The sequence below is a fragment of the Elephas maximus genome, chromosome 2 (genome assembly GCF_024166365.1).
Source record: "Elephas maximus indicus isolate mEleMax1 chromosome 2, mEleMax1 primary haplotype, whole genome shotgun sequence".
NCBI lineage: Eukaryota > Metazoa > Chordata > Mammalia > Proboscidea > Elephantidae > Elephas > Elephas maximus.
The window spans coordinates 156,687,184-156,708,533 of NC_064820.1; the positions used below are offsets into that span (position 1 = coordinate 156,687,184).

At 39.6% G+C, this 21,350-nt stretch overlaps 1 protein-coding gene across 9 annotated transcripts in view; it reads left to right on the top strand.

The window, feature by feature from the left end:
* Window positions 1-21,350, top strand: part of ARHGAP26 (Rho GTPase activating protein 26) — a 536,050-nt gene that overhangs the window by 469,941 nt on the left and 44,759 nt on the right. The window contains exon 21 of one of the 9 annotated variants that reach the window (XM_049873965.1): window positions 17,321-19,881. The exons of the other annotated variants lie outside the window; for them this stretch is intronic. Coding sequence (XP_049729922.1) covers window positions 17,321-17,327 — 7 coding nt within the window. The 3' untranslated portion in view covers window positions 17,328-19,881. Of the gene's footprint in view, window positions 1-17,320; window positions 19,882-21,350 lie in introns of those variants that run through there. 9 annotated transcript variants of the gene reach the window in all.

Genomic DNA, 21,350 nt, shown 5'->3' on the forward strand with positions numbered 1-21,350 from the left:
CTGTTATGTCTCTCTTCCTTGCTCTGTGGTAGCTACATCATTTGAGGTTCCCTCTGCCCCTGGTCAGAAACTCAGATTCTCCAAACACGGGACAAAGGGCTCTGATTCTGCAAGTTTTTCAGAGGAAAAGGGGTTAAGGGAAAGCAGTGAGTGTGCACACATCGACTGTCTGAATATTACATTATCTATTTCCTTGGACCAGATCAGTCTGTCAAATACAGAGACAACATTGATGTTTCAGAGAGGATTTGCCAACTCTGAAATGCCAGCTGTCCCTTCCTGCCCATTGGAGGTGGGAGAATGCTTCTTTTTAACTAGCTGAAATACTCCTTACAAATAGTTGGGCCTCCAACTAAACAGTAATTTATTATCACTTACCTTTTTCTCTCCCCTTTAAAAAAAAATGAGTAAGGAGCATTCCTGCTTGATTCCATGACGGTTATAAAAGGATGTTTTACCTGCCAGTGTCCTCAGCATCGCAGCTGGGAGTAATGAGGTATCTTTGCGGGTGCTTACGCTCAGTGTGTGTACCCTACTCTATATAAGTTCATTCATTCCCTAGCTGGAATGAGGAGAAGGAGAAGAGGCTAAGGGAGAACAAGCCTGCTCTCTCTTCTCTTACCAACCCCCTTGCTCTGAAACACTGCAGTGTTTCTATGGGTATAGATGCATCCAGATGTATTTTGTTCTGTGCATTGAATGGGCGCATAATTTATATCCTTTTTTTTTATTCTACTTTTTTCTACAAAGCAGTTTATGATTAAAATATTCCCATATCAGTAAACATTTATCAGCCACACAGTTTTCAATTGCTGCACTGTAGTCCATGGTACACCTATGTCATAAGTCCCAGCTCATCACCATAGTTGGACATTTAAACTCTCTGTTTTTTTATTTTTTGCTGTTATAAATAGCACTGGGATGAAAACCCATCCACCTTTGCATATACCTCTGATTATTTCCTTATGACAAATACTAGAAGTGTGGTTGCTGAGTCAAAGGGTAGGCCCATCGTCAGGCCTCTGACCTGACCTACCACATACTGCTCCCAAGAAGGGCCATGCTGACTTATAGTCCCCACCCACAGCAGGGTGTTTTTCTGACCACTGTGCAAGGCCTCACACACGCTTCCTCTTCCTCTCTTCTCTAGGCCTGTCTTCCTAAAGGAGCCACCATATTTAAAGAACCAGTATTTAACATATTACCAGAGATAGAGACAGAGGCCCATGGCTTAGCAGGAAAAGAAGGGAGGGAGGCCATTGCAGTGGCTAGCCTGCCACCCCAAAAAATTCAGCCAGAGGCCTAATGTCCAAGGAGCCGGCCCAGTCTACCTTGTCCAGCTTAGCAATGGGAACTCTTTGTTTGCTACTCACCTTACAGAATATTATTAGAACGAGCAGTGCCATCCTAGGCAGTATTTGTATGAAACCTATGCAATGCTGCTTTTAAGCGTCACCGAGTCAGTCTTGGAGGATGGCCCACACTATGGAGGAAGCATTGCCCTGTGACTGTGTTTTCCCACTCTCCATCTCCATGTGGGGCTTCTCAGGGAGCTGTCCATGGGAGTGCCCTTGAGTTCAGACTCCCTCCACCTGTGGGGGTTCCTGGGTGCCAACCATTAAGGGCTTAACTACTAGCCAAAAGGTTAGCGGTTTGAACCTGCCCAGAAGCACCTCAGGAGACAGGCCTGGTGATCAGCCTTGAAAACCCTATGGAGCAGTTCCACTCTGCACACGAGGTGTGTTGAGTAGGAATCAACTCCACGGCACCTAACGACAACCACCCGAATGCATGCTGGTGGGTGGGTATTGACCGCTCCCATCTTCCCAGCCCCATTTTTTGCAACGTTAAATCTCCCATTAACACCACCAACTTTTTGTTGGGAGAGACAGTGGAAAAGCAGACATCATCTGTTGGCCTGCCCTGAAAGAAGAGGCTGGGACTTAATTAAGGTTCATGTGTGAGCCAGGGCTCAGTATTGACACCTCCACTTGAACATGAAATATTGAGCTTTGGGCACAAGTAACTTGATACCTCCAGGCCTGTTTGCCACTGGAAACACTACCTGAGTGCCTCTAAACTTCCCCCCTGTACATGTTCTCTTCGGGGACTTTGCTGTGCAGACACAAGTAATAGGCCTGTGCTAAGAAGGGGAATTACCCATAGGATGAGAGCCCTGAAACCTGGGGCATAGAGTTGTTCCTCTCCTTTTTAGTTGGGTTATGATGCAGTTCTCTCTTCATTTTTAGTTTTGTTTGCATCAGCGCCTTCATGCTGTTGTTGTTGTGAGATGCCATTGAGTTGGTTCCAACTCATAGCAACCCTATGTACAACAGAACGAAATACTGCCCAGTCCCGTGTCATCCTCACAATCATTGCTATGTTTGAGCCCATTTTTGCAGCCACTGTGTCAGTCTGTCTCGTTGAGTGTCTTCCTCTTTTTCACCGACCCTCTACCAAGCATGATGCCCTTCTCCAGGAGCTGGTCCCACCTGATAACTTGTCCAAAATACTTGAGACAAAGTCTTGCCATCCTTGCTTCTAAGGCACACTCCAGCTGTACTTCTTCCAAGACAAATTTGTTCATTCTTCTGGAAGTCCATGGTATTTTCAGTATTTTTCACCAACATCATAATTCAAAGGTGTGGATTCTTCTTTGATTTTATTTATTCATCGTCCAGCCTTCGCATGCATATGAGGCAATTGAAAATACTAGGGCTTGGGTCAGGCGCACTTTAGTCCTCAAAGTGCCATTTTTGCTTTTCAACATTTTATAGAGGTCTTTTTGCAGCAGATATGCCCAATGCAGTGCATCGTTTAATTTCTTGACTGTTGCTTCCATGGGTGTTGATTGTGGATCCAAGTACAATGAAATCCTTGACAACTTCAATATTTTCTCCATTTATCATGACATTGCTTATTGGTCCATTTGTGAGGATTTTTTTTTTTTTTTTTTATCTTGAGGTATAATCCATACTGAAGATGGTGGTCTTTGATCTTCCACAGTAAGTGCTTCATGTCCTCTTTGCTTTAAGCAAACAAAGTTGTGTCGTCTGCATATTGTAGCCTGGTAATGAGTCTTCTTCCAACCCTGATGCCATGTTCTTCTTTATATAGTCCAGCTTCTCGGATTATTTGCTCAGCATACAGATTGAGAGGATAAACCCTGATGCACACCTTTTCTGATTTTAAACCATGCAGTGTCCCCTTGTTCTGTTCATCAATTGCCTCTCGATCTATGTACAGGTTCTACATGAGCACAATTCAGTGTTTTGAAATTCCCATTCTTCACAACATTATCTGTAATTTGTTATGATCCACACAGTTGAATGCCTTTGCATAGTCAGTAAAACACAAATAAACATCTTTCTAATATTCTCTACTTTTACCCAAGATCTATCGGAGATCAGAAATGATATCCTTCACTCTGCATCCTCTTTTGAATCCGGCTTGAATTTCCGGCAGTTCCTTATTGATATACTACTGCAACTGTTTTTTGTTTTTTTTTTTATCTTCAGCATAATTTTACTTGCATGTGGTGTTAATGATATTGTTCAATAATTTCTGCAGTCTGTTGAATCACCTTTCTTTGGAATGGGCACAAATATGGATCTCTTCCAGTCTGTTGGCCAAGTAGTTGTCTTGCAAATTTCTTGGCATAAACAAGTGAGCACTTCCAACATTGCATCCATGTGTTGAAACATCTCAGTTGGATTTATAGGTGGCCCAAATGCCATGTCTTTAAACCTGCTTTCCGTTCTAAAATAGAACTGTTTCAGGACAAGACAAGCATATCCTAATTATAACAGCTACCATTGAGTGAATGAATGCTTACTGCATGCCACACTTCAGTGTAGTTAAGTACATTATATGTGCGACCTCCTTTAATTCTCACCAACCCTATGAGGTATAGGTATTACTAATTATGCCCATTTTAGAGATGATAAAATTGAGGGACACAGAAGTTGCCCTTGCCACGTTGCTAGTAAGTGGCAGAACCAGTATTCAAACCAGTATTTGAGGGCTTTGTGACTCTGAACTCCTGCACTTAACTCTAAATTCACTATCCTTTAACAATGTTGTTTTCATTTAAAAGTCTGTTTATCAAATACAACAGGTATTACCTGAAAACAGACAACCCATGAAAGTATTGAGAAGCTTCCAGACCATTTTTCTGTATTTTCTATTTAATGTGTATTTATGAGATCATGGGACTGGGCTTTTACCTGTTTCAACAGGTTCCAGGACAATTCAAGGAAATTCCCTTTAAGTCCATTTTGGTTGTGTCAGGCATTTCCCTGCCCCTCACAGCCTTCAAGCTTGTTACACAGTACGCAGGAGTTTTGTTAGGAGCCGTCAACTGTGCGGAGGCAGCAGAGGGCAAAGGATCTCAGAAGGGCCTGAGTTCGGGAGACCGCTCCCTTAAAGAGTTCAGTCCCAGCACTGTGATTTTCTGGCTTTTAGAAAATTATTCAGCCTCTCCAGACTTCAGCTTAACCAACCAAAACCAACCAGTTGTCACCGAGTTATTTCTAACTCATAGCAAACCCACGTGTATGAGAATAAAACTGTACTCTATAGGGTTTTCAGTGACTGATTTTTCAGAAGTAGATCATCAAACCTTTCTTCCATCATGCCTCTGGGTGGACTCGAACTGCCAACCTTTCAGTTAACCCATCTGCAAAATCACAACAATCCTCATGGGGTTGGTGGGACAAGCTGGTGATAGAAACCCATCAGCAAAGAGCCTGGCATGTTGGGAGCACTGTCCACCATTGGGCGCTGTTATTTTAGAAGCAGGGCTTTGTGTTGTTACTGTCTTGTCTCAGCAGAAAGTGGGTTCCCATTTTGCTCTTGACAGATTCTCCTTTCTCAATTGCAAGGACAACCACAGCCCCTTTAATTATAATACCAAAATGGAAAATGGGAGCATCTCAACTCATGGGAACTTTTCTCAAACTCCTTCCGTTCCTTTGACCAAATCGCAGATTAGTATTGAAAGTTAATTAATTAAATAGATAAGAAGTTCACACCTATTTGCCAAACCAAAAAATACTAACAAAATCCATACATTTTAAAGTCTTCTGTGAAATATTGAGATGAATCAGTGTTTTTAGAGGAACAAAAAAATCACAAAGGTGTTTTGCTACGAAGCACCTGGTATGTTCACTTTTCCCAGTAATTTTCAAAGCTGACATGGACCATCTTACAGCACAGGAAAAGCCAAGTGGTTCCTATCTCTGGTTGCTCATCAGAACCACCTGGGGTTGGGCAGTTTGAAAAGTAGGCCCAACCCAGCTGGATTTTTTCAGCTCAGTCAGGCTTGGTGATATGATGAGTTTTCATTTGGGAAAATACACCTTATTGTCTTTCATTTTTTATAATTCTCTAAAATGTGATTTGTAATATTCTTACTTTGGGGATTCTCCTTTCCATTGTCTCCTGGGAGAATGACAGAAAGCCCGAGTATATGCAGAATCCCATTTTGTTACTATACACTTAGGTGACAATAAGAAAGAAGAACTGATCAAGACCTTGTGTGGGGGCTGGGGAATGAGATTGTAGAGAGTTTGCCAAACTTCACCAACCTTTCAGCTGAGTATATTTTAAATATAGACTGATGATTTCTGAAGGAAACTGAATGGACTTGTAATACTATTACCATGAACACCTGTGTAAGTGAATTAACATAAATATACTGACAAAAAGTGGGTAGAATTTCAGAAATGTTATACCTCAGGTAGAAAAAGTCAAAGTGCTCCAGAACAAGGAGATGGCATAACCATAGTATATAACCATATAGGTGGTCCTGTAGAGAATGAGACATGAGTCTTCATCACAAACAAAGAGAAGTCCCCAGGCTCTTTGTTTGCAGTTTATGTAATTCCCTTCTTCTGAAAAGAAACAGGCAACATACTTTTTTAGGGCACACAGAGACTTCATTGAAAAGACAAGCGTTTGCTTCCACAAACAGAATGAGCTTTTAGCTTTACCAGGAAACAATTTCTTGCAGGAAAAGTATGTTTTGCTGTTACCAGCCACTACTGGGAATTCTGCCACAGCCAGAGCAAGGTTTATTACTGATCTTCTTTCAATAGTTCTTTCCTTCAAAATAATGGCCCTTTCCATTAAGTTTACATGACATTCTGGGAAAGCACTCTGTGACGAAGCAAAGAGACTGAGGGAGCATAAGAAGAAATGGGGGTTGGTTTTGTTTTAATCTCAAATGGTTAAAATAAAAAGATGCACTCATATTTCAAGGAGCCCCTGGTGAGCACTTGGCTACTAACCAAAAGGTTCGAGGTTCAAACCCATCCAGTGGCTGTGGAAGAGAAATACCTGGCATTCCACTTATGTAAAGATTACATCCTAGAAAATTCTATGGGACAGTTTTTCTCTGTCCCATGGAGTCGCTATGAGTCAAAATCAACTCAGTGGCATTAACAACAACAATAACTTGTATTTAAGATGGGGAGCCCTTAGAACTCTTCTTTGTTGAGGTCTCAGCTTAGATGTCACCCTGAAAGATGCCTGCCCTGTCCATAGAGTCCAGTCACCCCACTCCTCCCACTCAGATGCTCACTATCACATTACCCTGATTTTTATATTCTTTATAGTTCTTGCTGTTGTTGTTAGGTGCTGTCGAGTCAGTTTCAACTCATAGCAACCCCATGTGACAGAGGAGAACTGCCCCATAGTATTTTCTTGGCTGTAATCTTTGTGGAAGCAGACACCAGGTCTTTCTCCCATGGTGCCGCTGGTTGGATTCAAATAGCCAACCTTACAGTTAGGAGCCGAGCACCTAATCGTTGTGCTACCAGGACTCCTTTATAGTTTTTAATACCATCTAAAATAATCATATTTGCTTGTTTACTTGTTTATTGTCTGTCACACACACACAGTGTTTCCCAAAATTTTTGATCACATGAACCGTCAAAATACTATCAGAAAAAATATTTGGGGCATGTATCTCTAAGTTTATTGTTTTATTTATTATTCATAAAGTATATGATTTTACTAATTATTTTATTATACTATCTGAAAACATATATCAAATATAAATCTCCCAAGGATCAGATAAAAAATCTCAACAGAAGTTTTAACACGTTTTTCTTCCTTTGGGCTGCGGTCTTTCACACTCTATGTTGCCTTCTCTGTCTGTGTGTGTAAGCCATCTGAGAGCAGGCGCCTTGCTTGGCTTGTTTCCTGTTGGGTTCTCAGTTCCTGCAATGGTACCTGGCAGTGCAGTAGGTGCTCAGTAAATATTTGTTCAAGAAATATTTATTGTTGAATAATATGCAAGGCTAAGCCACAACCCACAGCATTTTCCATAGCATTTTCGGAGGGTTGAAGGAGAAAAGCCCTGGTTTTTAGGATCAGAGTGTCTATGATATGCTGAATACAGTATGTGCTGAATAAGGGATTTACTGTAATGATTCAAATCCTTCACCACAGAGGTAATTACAGCTCCCTTTATAAGAGCAGGGCTCAGGCAGACAGACAGGTGGTTTCTAGTTTCCTTTACAACAGATGGTACAAATGGACCAGTTTCTGAGGCTCTTTGAGGGTATTTGCTCATAAACAGCCTTAAACATATTAATTTTCTCTATATCTTCCAATACATGCTTCTAAATAAAGTGAAAAGCCTTCAGTAGATTGAGGCAGGAGTGCATATTATGAACGATGCTGCAAGGAGCAGGGCACCTCCAGTTTGTCTGAGCAGGAGGAAGAGTGTGTCTGGAACCCACGAGGGAGACTCTGTGCCCCGTGGAGGCTGCACATGTTAAGAAGGTGCTGGAGTGTCCACCTATGTGAACCTTCCCTTCTGGGTGGCCTCAGAGGTGTTTTTCCTGTGTCTGCCTTGAGCATTGGGCTCTTTTAAAGAACTGTCTATATGGGATCGAATTGACAACAGCAACTAGAAAGGTTGGCTAGGAAGCTTGGAGGTCAGTGAGTATATTTTAATGGGGAGGATCAATTCAGAAAAGAAGGGTGAGAGTGGTTCCACGACTTGAAGAATGTAATAAGTGTCACTGAATTGTACATGTAGAAATTGTTGAACTGGTGTATGTTTTGCTGTGTATATTTTCAACAACAATTTTTTTAAAGGTGTTTTGTTTTTTTTCTGACACAATGAACTGTACATCACCTTTTCCTGTAAGTTAAGAATGCTGGGGTTTTTAGAAAAAAAAAATCTCTGGTGGTTTGATTTCAGGATCTTTTGTAAACAGAGGACAGGCAGCATAACAGTTAAGAGTTTGAGATCTAGAGTCAAAATGACTAGGTTTGAATCCCAGCTCATCCACTGACCAGCCAACTGGCATTATGCAAAGATACTTAAACTTTCTGATTCTCTATTTTTCTATCTGAAAAATGGGGGCAATAATCATACCTATCCCTTAGGTTGTTTGGAAATATTAAATGAGAAAATGCATGCAAAAAGCTTGGCAAGCATGACTGGCACATAGAAAGAATTCAATAAAACTATTAATCATTTATTACCATATTCATTTTTCATTTTCTTTTTGAAAGCTATTGACTCACTATAAATCATGACCTCAGAGTAGCAAGAAAGGCTAGTCTTTTAGGAAATCAAAGTTACTTTTTTGTTTTAATGGATGTGGTGTCCTTCATTGGCATGAACATTGCTTCGATCACTGGTGACATAGGATGAAATGAGTAAGAAATGACCACAAAAAGGTCTCTCCTTCTGGGAAGTCCACCAAGAAGTGAATCTGAGTTTTCCTTGCATTTTCACACAACCTGTAGCCGTGCATGGACTGCCTCCTTCAAACCAACACCCAGTAGCTCCCCTGGTTCCCTTTCCAGTCTAAAGTGGTCAAAATCAGATCCCATAACTTGCTGATTGCAGACATTCTTTTTTATGAGTGTGTTCATGTGAACTGATAATAAAATTAATAGCAAATACTCTGTGGGCTTACTATATGCCAAGTACATTTCTAATCATTTTACATATATTTACTTATTTAATCCACAACAATTTAATGATGCAGATTCTATTAATATCCTTAGTTTACCAAAACCAAACCCAGTGCCATCGAGTCGATTCCGACTCATAGCGACTCTATAGGACAGAGTAGAACTGCCCTGTAGAGTTTCCAAGGAGCACCTGGTGGATTTGAACTGCCAGCCCTTGGGTTAGCAGCTGTAGCACTTAACCACTATGCCACCAGGGTTTCCATCCTTAGTTTACAGGTGTGCAAACTGAAGCACAGAGAGGTTAAATAATTTGACCCAACTAGTAAGTGTCAGATCCAGGATTTGAGATGTGAAGAGTTTTTTATTATGTTAAAAGTGTATTTATTTTAAAAACAATAACCAGCCAAAGCAATTGCTGGACCCATCTGACTGTTGCATGGCATTGACACCAAGGTTTGGGGGATGTCCAGCACAGAGTTATTTGGCATTTAGTAGCTCCCTAATACAACTGCTGACCATTTTCCTTTTGCACAGCTATGTTTATGTTAGAGGTTTTAGTTCATTCATTCACTCTTTCAGTTATTCATTAAGGATTTGTTATGCATCAAGGTAAAATGCACTGTTGATTATAGTACAATCCTTCCCTTGCCTTCTTGGAACTTGTAATTAAATAATAATGATAGTTAAAAGTTATTGAGTACTTCTTATGTGCCAGGCATTATTCTAAGTTCTTTACATGGGTCAGAACTACTTCATGAGCTAAGTTATCATTATCTCCATCTTACAGATGAGGAATCTAGAGATACAGAGGACTTAAGTAACTTACCCAAGGTCGTAAAGCTATTAAGTGATGGAGCCAAGATTTCAACCTAGGCAGTCTGCTTCTAGAACTCATACTCTGAACCATTAGATACACTGCCTCTCTATACTATTTAATAGGAGACTTATCCTTTGTATACACATAACTACCTCATATTAAAAGAGTCAGTAAAGCTGGGGTTCTAAAGACCATTAGACCTGGATTCTAATCTCTGATCTGATCTGGAAAAGTAAAATTATAGGGATGGAAAACAGATTAGGGGTTGGAGATGGGCAAGTGGAGTTGAATACAAAGTGGTAACAAGAGGGAATTTTTTAGGATGATGGAGACTATTCTGTGACATGATTGTGGTGGTGGATATATCACTGCACATGTTTGTCAAACCATTAAAATTGAATACTACAAAGAGCAAATTGTAAATTAGAAAATAATGTTTCAAGGGGATGGGACTTCTATAAGAAGAAAAGCTAATCCTCTCTTTGAAAAACAACTATAAAAGTGACCACAGTTAACAAAACAACCATGTCAGTACTCTGGAAAATAACTAAAGACACAACAGTCTGAAAAATGTTTTTGCTTTAAAAACTGCTGAACTTGAGGTAAGAATAGTGGGAGTCTGTGCATACTTGCCTGGGGTTGCTTTCATACTCCTCCTGGGTAGAGTCAATATAGATGTTCTACCAGGGTGGGGCAGGCCAAGAGGACATCAGACTCATTGTCATGGTCAAAGGGGCTCACTTGACTTGGAGTGGTGAGAAGCAGTGGAAGTGCCAATCTAGGCAGCAGGTAAGCTAGGAGGACCAATGGCTCTAATTGCATGTGGTTGCATTTGTAGTTAGGGCAAGAATATTCCTGGCTGAGGCTGCATACATAATGCAGCAGCAGTTGGAGAGGACCCCTAACCCTGAGGCTGTGTGTATGTACAGAGGAGATATGAAAGGGTCAAGGAGAAAGTATAAGCCAGAACAGACTTGAAAACAGCCTGAACATTGAATATGCTCCTTCCCATACACAGATCCATTGGCAGAGGACTGAAGCCTTACTGGCTCAAGGTGTTTAAACACAGCCTCTATCCAGTAACTTACTGATCACTAGGCTATGCAAATACAGGGGCAACCCCTATGACACCAGACTTAAAAACAAGAATTTAAAAGGGGCGGGGGGGACTGCAGAGACATGAGTGGCTTCACACTGCAGGGGAGACAGATAATGCTGATTTAGCCCAGGAAAGTTATTAAACAAACAGCAACAACAACTTTGGGGGTGAGGGGGACCAGTATCCAGGGTTGCTACTGTCTGGTTTTCAATAAAACAACAAAAAGTTACAAGACACCCTTATGCAGGGAAAAAATACCCCAAGATATAGATTTAGCAGACAGACTTCAAAGGAGGTATTATAAATAGTTTTTTAAAAAAGGCTGAAGGAAATTATCTTTAAATATTTCAAGGAAAATATTATACAGTGAATCAACGAAGAGTTTCAATAAAAAGAAATCATAATAAAAGATCAAATGGAAATTTTGGAGCTGAAAAGTACAATAACTTAAATGAAAAAAATTTATCAGTTGAGCTCAACAGATTTCAGGTGACAGAAGAAAGAATCAGTGAGCTTAAAGATAGTAGTAGAAGTTATCTGTTCTGAAGAACAGAGAGGAAAAAAGATGGAAGAAAAACAAATTGAGTCTCAGACACCAGTGTTACATCAAGCATGCCAATATATGTGTATAATGGGAGTCACAGATGGAAAGGAGAGAAAGAGAAAAAATATTTAAGACAATAATTGCTAAAATATTAACCTACACATCTAAGAAGCTCAATGAGCTCCAAGTGGAGTACAAAAATATTCACACCAAGATGCATCATATGCAAGCTATTGAAAGACAGAGAAAGTCTTAAAAGCAGCAAGAGAAAAATGATTCATCCCATCCAAGGGAGCATCAATATAATTAATGGCTGATGTCTTATCAGAAACAGTAGAGACCAGAAGGTAATGGAATATTCAAGGTCTGAAAGTTAAAAAAAAAAAAAAACTCAAACAAGAATTCTATATCCAGCAAAACTATCCCTCAAAAATGAAAGTGAAATAAAGACATTCCCAGAGAAACAAATATGGGAACATTTGTTGCTAGCAGACCGGCTGTCCGAGAAATCCTAAAGGAAGTTCTTCAGGCTGAAATGAAATGACACCAGATGGTAACTCAGATCACCAGGAAGAAATGAAGAACACTAGAAATGATAAACATAAAAAGTAAGTATAAAAGTTTTTTTTTTTCCTCTTTTCTCCTCTTCTTTAAAAGGCATGAGATTGTATAAAGCAATAATTATAGCACTCTTTGTTAGCTTTATAACTTATATAGATATATATAACAACAAAGCACAATGGAGAAGGGAACGAAGCCATACTGAAGCAAAGTTTTCTATATTTTTCCAAAATTAAGGTAGTATTCATCTGAATTACATGTGATAAATTGAGATGCATATGGAATCGTTAGAGCAACCATTAAGAACGTAACTACAAAATGTGTAGGAAGAAAAGAAACAAAAAACAACAACAAAAAAAAGAGAACTAAAATAGTACACTAAAACAATATTAACACAAAAGGAGGCAGTAAAGGTGGAACAGAAGAACAAAAAAGATAGTGGACATATAGAAAACAAATAGCAAAATGAGAACTATAAATCCAACCGTATGGATAATTACATTAAATTGGGGTAGTACAAGCACCACTATGAAAAGGCAGATATTACCTAAAAATCAGTTGCTGTTTTTTTGTTGAGTTGATTTTGACTCATGGCAACCCCGTGTGTGTCAGAGTAGAACTGTTCATGTAGTTTTCAATGGGAGATTTTTCAGAAGTCAGTCACCATGCATGTCTTCCGAGGCACCTTTGGGTGAACTTAAACCTCCAACCTTTAGTTTAGCAGCCGAGTGTGTTAACCATTTGCATGGCTCAGGGACTCCAGAGATTACCAGACTGGGTAAAAATAAAGCTATGCCCAAATATCCCTAATGAACATAGATGCAAAATCCTTAACAAAATAATATTAAATCAAATACAACAACATATAAAAAGGATTATATACCATGACCAAGTGGGATTTATTAACATCTGAGAATGACTAATAGAATTAAGGTTGAAAACCACATGATCATCTCAATAACTGCAGAAGATGCATCATTGAAAAAGCTCTCAGCAAGTTAGAAGTGGAAGGGAACTTTCTCAACCTGATAAAGGCTACCTCTGAAAACCCACAGCTAATATACCAAATGGTGAAAGACTAAATGCTTTCCTCCTAAATCAAGAACAAGGAATAATGCCCACTCTTGCCACATGTATTTATTCAACATTGTATTGGAGGTTCTAGGTAGTATAATAAGGCTTAAAAAAAAAAAAAAAGACATCTAGATTGGAACTGAAAAAATGAAACTGTCTTTAGTTACAGATGACATGATCATAGATGTAGAAAATTTCAGGACCCCCCCCCAAAAAAAAACCCAAAATCCTACTAGAACTAATAAATGAGTTTAGCAAGATCACAGGCTAGAAGATCAGTATGGAGAAATCAGTACTTCTGTATATTAGCAATAGACAGTTCAAAAATGAGATTAAGATAATCCATTCACAGTAGCATCAAAAAGAATAAAATACTTAGGAATTCTTTTCTAAGAAAATGTGGCAAGACATGTACATTAAAAATTACAAAACATATATAACCCAAAAATAAACCCTTAAAGTTTATGATCAATTGATTTTCAACAAAGGTTCCAGAGTAATTCAATGGGAAAAGGAATAGTCTTTTCAGCAAATGGTTCTGGGCCAATTGGATATCCACATGCAAAAAGATGAATTTAGACCTCTGCCTCACAATGGTTTAATTCAAAATGGACCATAGACTTGAATGTAAAAGCCAAAATTATAAAAATTTGTAGAAGAAAACATAGGAGAAAATCTTCAGGTTAGGCAGAGATTTCTTACATATCACACCAAAAGCACACAATCCATAAAAGAAAAAAATTTATGAATTGGACTTCATTAAAATAGCTTTTTCACTTCAAAAGACATTAAGAAAATGAAAAGAGACAACACAGACCAAGGAAGTATATTTGCACATATTATCTGTGATAAAGGATTTGTATCCAGAATATATGCATAATTTTTACTACTCGATAAGACGACAAATAATCCAATATAAAAATGGTCAAAAGATTTGAATAGGCTTTTCACCAAAGAAGGTATATAAGAATGACAAATAAGCACGGGAAAAATGCTCAACATCATTAGTAATTAGGGAAATGCAAACTAAAATCACAATGAGATACCACTACCTGCTCACTAGAATGGCTGTTATCAAAAAATCAGACAATAACAAATATTGGTGAAGATGTGGTGCCCTGGTGGTGCAGTGGTTAAGAACTCCACTGCTAACCAAAAGGTCAGCAATTCGAATCCACCAGCCACTCCTTGAAAACCCTATGGGGCAGTTCTACTCTGTCCTACAGGGTCACTATAAGTTGGAATCCACTCAATGGCAGTTGGTTTGGCTTTTTGTTTTGTTTTGGTGAGAATGTAGAGAAACTGGAACACTTAGGCATTTGATAGTGGGAATGTAAATGATATAGTCATATGGAAAACATTTTGACATTTTCTTAATATGTTAAACTTACCATAAAACCCAGCAATTCCACTCCTACAGATTAAACCAGGAGAAACAAAAGCGTATGTTTGCACAAGACGTGTGCCCAAATGTTCATAGCAGCATATTCATATTAGTCAATTCTGGACAGAATTCAAATGTCTGTCAGCTGGCAAATGGGTAAATAAAATGTGGCATATCCATACAATGGAATACTCTTCAGCAATAAAAAGGAATTGACTAATTGTACATGTTACAACATAGTGAACCTCAAAAACATAATGCTAAATGAAAGAGACACAAAAGACTACATATTGTATAATTCTATTTATGTGAAATGTCCAGAAAAAGCAAATCTATAGAGATAGAAAGTAGATTAGTGGTTTCCTATGGTTAGGGGTGAGATCAGGGCTTAACTGCAAATTGCAGGAGGGAACTGTTTGTACTGATGGAAATCTTCTAAAACTGGGTTATAGATGGTGGTTGTGTAACTCTATCAGTGTTCTTAAACTACTATTAAGTAGTACACTTTAAACAGGTGAATTTGGTGGTATGTAAATTATACCTCAATAAAGCTGTTTTTAAAAATCCTACTATGGCAAGAATATTAAGCTTTCAGTAAATGTTAATTTTTCTTATCATTATTATTTATTATTATTACTACTACCATTACTGCTACTACTCTATGACTGGTATAGACACATAATATCGGAACTAAGAGAGGGAAACAAAGTGACAGTGAGCATCTTACCTGGAATGGCCAAATGAGTTTTTTACAAAATTAATTTGGTTCTTCAGAGTGATTAAGTCGACTTTGGAAAACTATGTGCTACATTTTTGCAAGAAGAAAAAGAAAAGATTGATGGCTGAGAAAAGAAATATCCTAAATATGAACTTTGTTGCACGAAGGCACCTGAAATGGTTTTCAGTGGTACATGGACAAAAAATTTCATTTTAATAATAACGAGATCTTATTGTGTAGAATGGACTAACATAAATTTTATGTTTTGTTAAGGGAATCAATTTACAGGAAAATATCTACTAAAAAGACAGAGGATACACAGATATGACAAAAGTCATGAGCAACACTATCCAGATAGAAGTACAATACCAAATGCGTGCCTGAAACAGAATACTGAAAACACAGGAGTCCCTCTAAGTATATAGTCAACGTGCCTGTCTTCCTTCCCACCAGAAACAAAATGACTGAAGCCTCCATCCCGTCATACTTAGTCATAATCATCCCATGCAAGCAAAGAAGCAGCTGTATATAGAGCTGTCTTGACAACACTAGCATAAGAGCGGTTCAGTTATACTCCATCAGAGAAGTCTGATTCATAAATGACTGTCTCCCTTCCTACCAGCAGCCTTATCCTTGGCTCTGTTGGGTCCATATTTACTTTCCCTTAACTAGTTAATCATGTGAAGTTTGTTTTTAATTAATTAATTTATTTCAACACAGCCTTTAGATATTGTCAATTCCAAAGATATTTATTAAGTACTCACAGTGTGCAAAAGGCACAAGATGAATAAGATAACTACAATGCAAGGTTAGGTCAAGACCAAAAGAGAAATACAGAGCACTCTTAAGGATTCAAAGGAGAAAGATTGAACTCATTGTGATATCAAACATGGAGATGGGAAGGCTTAAGGCATGCTCACAGCACAAGTAAACCAATTTGACTAGAGCAGGAGTAGCCCAAATCAGCCAGCTACCTATTTTTCTTATGGCTCATGAAATAAGGATGCTTTTACATTGTCAAAGTCTGAAATGTTTATCCTGTGGCTGTTTAAGAAAAAGTGGATGCTGACCTGAAAGAACACCAGGTACCTGAAGGCAAGTAATGAGTAATAAGAGGAACATTGGGGCCATATTGTACCTTCAAGTGGGAGGAACCCACTAGCTTAAGGGGAAAAAAATGAAACTTATAAATGTATAGTTTTGGAAACTCTCAGGGGGGATCTAACCTTGAGCACAACTGGATTCAGGAGTCCAAATTACTATTTTGCTTGGCTCTTCTTCCCTCTTTTTTTTTTTTTTAAACTTGCAGACAAATGTTTGCCATGTAATATGAAAAAAGACCTCTGTTGTCCCTAAACTAATACAGCCCAAAAGAACATTATGTATTAGACCTCATATGTGAATTATGATCAGCCCATCATTGGACTAGTCATTGTGGTGGGGGAAGGGGTGTTCTGATTGGCCAGCCTGGACCGCATGCCCACCCCTGCAATGATGAGATCCTCTGGGACACTGAATGACAACCCCACCTGGATCATGTGGAGTGGAGAAGAACTTCATCAAATTAACCAGAAGAAGGGGCGTGGGAAAACTGGTAGGCTGAATAAAATGTATCTCTGTATTCTACTATACCAGGGTAAGGAATTTATTCTGCATTCAGTAGGTAATGAGTTTGTGACCATGAAAATGTTATTCATTCAGCAATATTTGACATATATTCTGGTTAGGCTGTGTATTTAGTAAGTTCATGTAGTTACAATGATAATAGGATGGATTAGAATGGTAAAAGAGAGAGAGAAACCAGGCTAGAAGGTCCTGTAGCAGTCTAGGGGAGAAAGTCTTGGTCTTTATCCTAGGTGCAATGAAGAAGCACTGAAGTGTTTTAGCCAAATAAATGGCATGATCAGATTTGCATTTTGGAATGATCACCAAACTTGGTTCTCTTCAGTTAAGCATCTATGTTGAAAATCTTGATTACACAGTGAACAATGCATACATTGTCCAGAATAAATTTGGATCCACCTCAGATTTGGAAAAAAATAGAAATTCTATTTTTGTGAGATCAGAATTAATGGTATTTTGCTATGGCCGTTTTCATTGACTTATCAGATGTTTGGTTTTACAGTACAAGAACTAGGAGAGAATATAAAAATTATTTTCTTTTCGTTCATTCTTATTCACAGATGTTAAAACTCTTTTTTCCAGTGGAAAGGGTGACTTTGCTGGAGAATCATTGAAAGTTTTTCCAGTCGAGTAAATAAGCTCCTCAGAAACAAATGAGCAAGAGGCAAAACTGACCCCGTGAAGCCTAGTAAGATTGTATCCTTGGAAGTGTGATCCAGCCATTCTGGAAGGTGGACATGAGCACAAAAGAAGCGGGCTTTGTGCATGGTCACACTGAAGGAGCGTGACCAGGCACGGAAGATCTAAATGGAGTAGAGAAGAGGTCTGGGTAGGTAGAAATCAAATGAGAAACAATTTCCCACATGTTTAGACTGCTGAATAAACACCAGCATTAGAGGGAAGTCAGCTATTCACTTGGGAAAAAGAGGAGAGAGTCAGAGACTCTTGGCCTTTTCTTCAAAGTTCATTTCTTCTTATCTCTCTGCCTCATATGCCTTTCTTGGTATCCGGACCAAGGCTTATACAGTCGCAAGAGTTTAACTTAATCATCCTGGACATTGTCCTTAGCCAAAGTGCTTTTTCTAGTGCTGAGAGTTCCAAACACAGTGGAATATTTCAGGCTCCTTACTCAAGGAATCCCCTCTCCCCAGGGCTTCTATTAAACTGAAGCATCCTGGGCCACCACAGCTAATTTTAGATACTTCCTTGTTTTCAGCACTGGACGTTTAAATTCTTATTAAGTCCTCCTCCTGCCCCTGACCTTCTTTTCCTCTGCATAGTCCAAACAGGAAATATTCCCTGAAAGTAGACTGTACAGAAAAGTATGCCAATAACTTTCAGCCAGTAGAGTTTACTTGTCCAGCATTACTCAGAATGCTGCTTCAGAGATGTCCTCTTTGATTTCCCCATGCCTGGGTCAAAAGAAGAGACTGTTGCTTTATTATAATAACATACTAATATAAAATGGGTCTCTAGAATAGCCTACATAATTCCTCAGTCAGGAGGTAGGATGGAAAAATGAGTTCCTGCATGTGGAAGGTGCTCTATAGATATTTGTTGATAGTGTTTGACTGAAAAAGCAGAGAAACAGTACACATTGGGAGCTGCCAACTATATTACACAACCCAAAGAACTGATGGGCGCAAAAAAGACTGAACTGTCAGACTGGAGATTCAAGATGGTGGCCTAGTCAGACACCTCCACACTGTCCCTCCACAGCAAATGCCTGAGAAACAAAGTGAAAAAGATACAGGTGACAACCCTGGAGACCCTGAGCATCAAATGAACGGATATAAAATTAGATCAAACACCAATTAGAAAAAGAAACTGAACAACAGCAGCAAACAGGGCAAAATACAGAGTAGAGATGCCCTGCTAGACAGCCAGGCACAGTGGGGCCATTTTGAGACAAAGCCTGTAGCAACCCTGCACGAGGCACACAGGAAGACAACATCACAGAACTTCCAGTAGGAGACAAACTACGTCAACATACCTGGAGTGAAACGGTGATCAGGACATGAACTGGAGCTGAGGAGGGAAAGTGCAGGAAGGAGGATGAGAGCTTCAGGGTTCCTGGTATATACAGAGCAGGGAGTGAGCCAAGACCAAGAGACAGGGTGACTCTCCAGCAGCAATACCTGACAGGTAGGGCAGGTGGTGAGCATGGAGCAATAGACAAAACCCTCTCTTTTTTCTTTCTCTTCTCTAGCTACCAGCCACACCCCTCCCCCACTGTATGCCCCCCAACAGACTGCCCCACTCCTCCTTCACTGGGGACAGCATCTGTGTGCCCCCAGCCAACTGCCCCACCCCTCCGCCATCAAAGAGAATACCTGTGCACCTCCTGGACAACTGCCTTACCCACCCCCAGATGCCACTTTACTCCTTGCCTGTCACCTGCCTACCTGGCAGGTGAGTTTGAGCATTTCCATACCAGCGGATAGCACCCACCCAGTACACCCTAAACCATCTCACATGTACAGTGAACAGCAAAGAGGGCTCAATCTGCCCACCATTGCCCCATCCAACTGGAGGCAGGAAGTGAATGAACCTGCCTGCCCTGATAATATGAAGCAAAACAAATCGTAAATAAAACAACACCTTAATGTATTGGAGACAACAGACAACACCAAATCATATAAAGGAACGAGACAAGATGGCTCAACCAAATGACGGAAATAAAGGAGCACAAAGTTCCTGAGGAAGAGATGATAATGGAACTGCCCGATAAGGAATTCAAAGGTGTATATACTGGGTTATCAAAGAGATCAAGGAAAACATGGAAAAAAAAAAAAACCCTAGGAGAATTCAGGGAAAGAATACAAGAACAAAATGTCAAATAAATAGGCTATTAGAAATCATACAAAAACAGCAACTAGAATCTAGAAGATAAACATTAAAATATCAGAAATGGATAACTTAATGGAAAGACATACAAGTAGAATTGAAACAATGGAAGAAAGAACCAGCGAATTAGAGGACAAATCCCTTGATACCAATTTGTTTGAGAAACAAACAGAAAAGAGAATGAAAAGAAAAAAAAAAAAAAAAGCCTAACATTTATGTGGGACAATGTAAAGAGGAGGAGTAATTTATGTGTAATGGGAATCCCAAAACAGGAGGAGGTAAAAGGAAAAAAAAAAACAACAGAATCTTTGAAGTTTTTTTTTTTTAATTAACTTTTATTAAGCTTCAAGTGAACATTTACAAATCCAATTAGTCTGTCACATGTAAGTTTACATACATCTTACTCCCTTCTCCCACTTGCTCTCCCCCTATTGAGTCAGCCCTTTCAGTCTCTCCTTTCGTGCCAATTTTGCCATCTTCCCTCTCTCTCTATCCTCCCATCCCCCCTCCAGTCAAGAGTTGCCAACACACTCTCCAGTGTTCACCTGATTTAATTAGCTCACTCTTCATCAGCATCTCTCTCCCATCCGCTGACCAGTCCCTTTCATGTCTGATGAGTTGTCTTCGGGGATGGTTCCTGTCCTGTGCCAACAGAAGGTCTGGGGAGCATTGCCGCCGGGATTCCTCTAGTCGCAGTCAGACCATTAAGTATGGTCTCTTTATGAGAATTTGGGGTCTGCATCCCACTGATCTCCTGCTCCCTCTGGAGTTCTCTGTTGTGCTCCCTGACAGGGCAGTCATCGATTGTGGCTGGGCACCAACTAGTTCTTCTGGTCTCAGGATGATGTAGGTCTCTGGTTCATGTGGCCCTTTCTGTCTCTTGGGCTCCTAGTTGTCGTGTGACCTTGGCGTTCTTCATTTTCCTTTGCTCCAGGTGGGTTGAGACCAATTGATGCATCTTAGATGGCCGCTTGTTAGCATTTAAGACCCCAGATGCCACATTTCAAAGTGGGATGCAGAATGTTTTCATAATAGAATGTTTTGCCAATTGACTTAGAAGTCCCCTCAAACCATGTTCCCCAGACCCCCGCCCCTGCTCCGCTGACCTTTGAAGCATTCATTTTATCCCGGAAACCTCTTTGCTTTTACTCCAGTCCAATTGGGCTGACCTTCCTTGTATTGAGTGTTGTCTTTCCCTTCACCCAAAGCAGTTCTTATCTACTGATTGATCAATAAAAAACCCTCTCCCTCCCTCCCTCCCTCCCCCCTTCATAACCACAAAAGTATGTGCTCTCCTCAGTTTTTTCTATTTCTCAAGATCTTATAATAGTGGTCTTATACAATATTTGTCCTTTTGCCTCTGACTCATTTCGCTCAGCATAATGCCTTCCAGATTCCTCCATGTTATGAAATGTTTCAGAGATTCGTCACTGTTCTTTATCGATGCATAGTATTCCATTGTGTGAATATACCACAATTTATTTACCCATTCATCTGTTGACGGACACCTTGGTTGCTTCCAGCTTTTTGCTATTGTAAACAGAGCTGCAATAAACATGGGTGTGCATATATCTGTTTGTGTGAAGGCTCTTGTATCTCTAGGGTATATTCCGAGGAGTGGGATTTCTGGGTTGTATGGTAGTTCTATTTCTAACTGTTTAAGATAACGCCAGATGGATTTCCAAAGTGGTTGTACCATTTTACATTCCCACCAGCAGTGTATGAGAGTTCCAATCTCTCCGC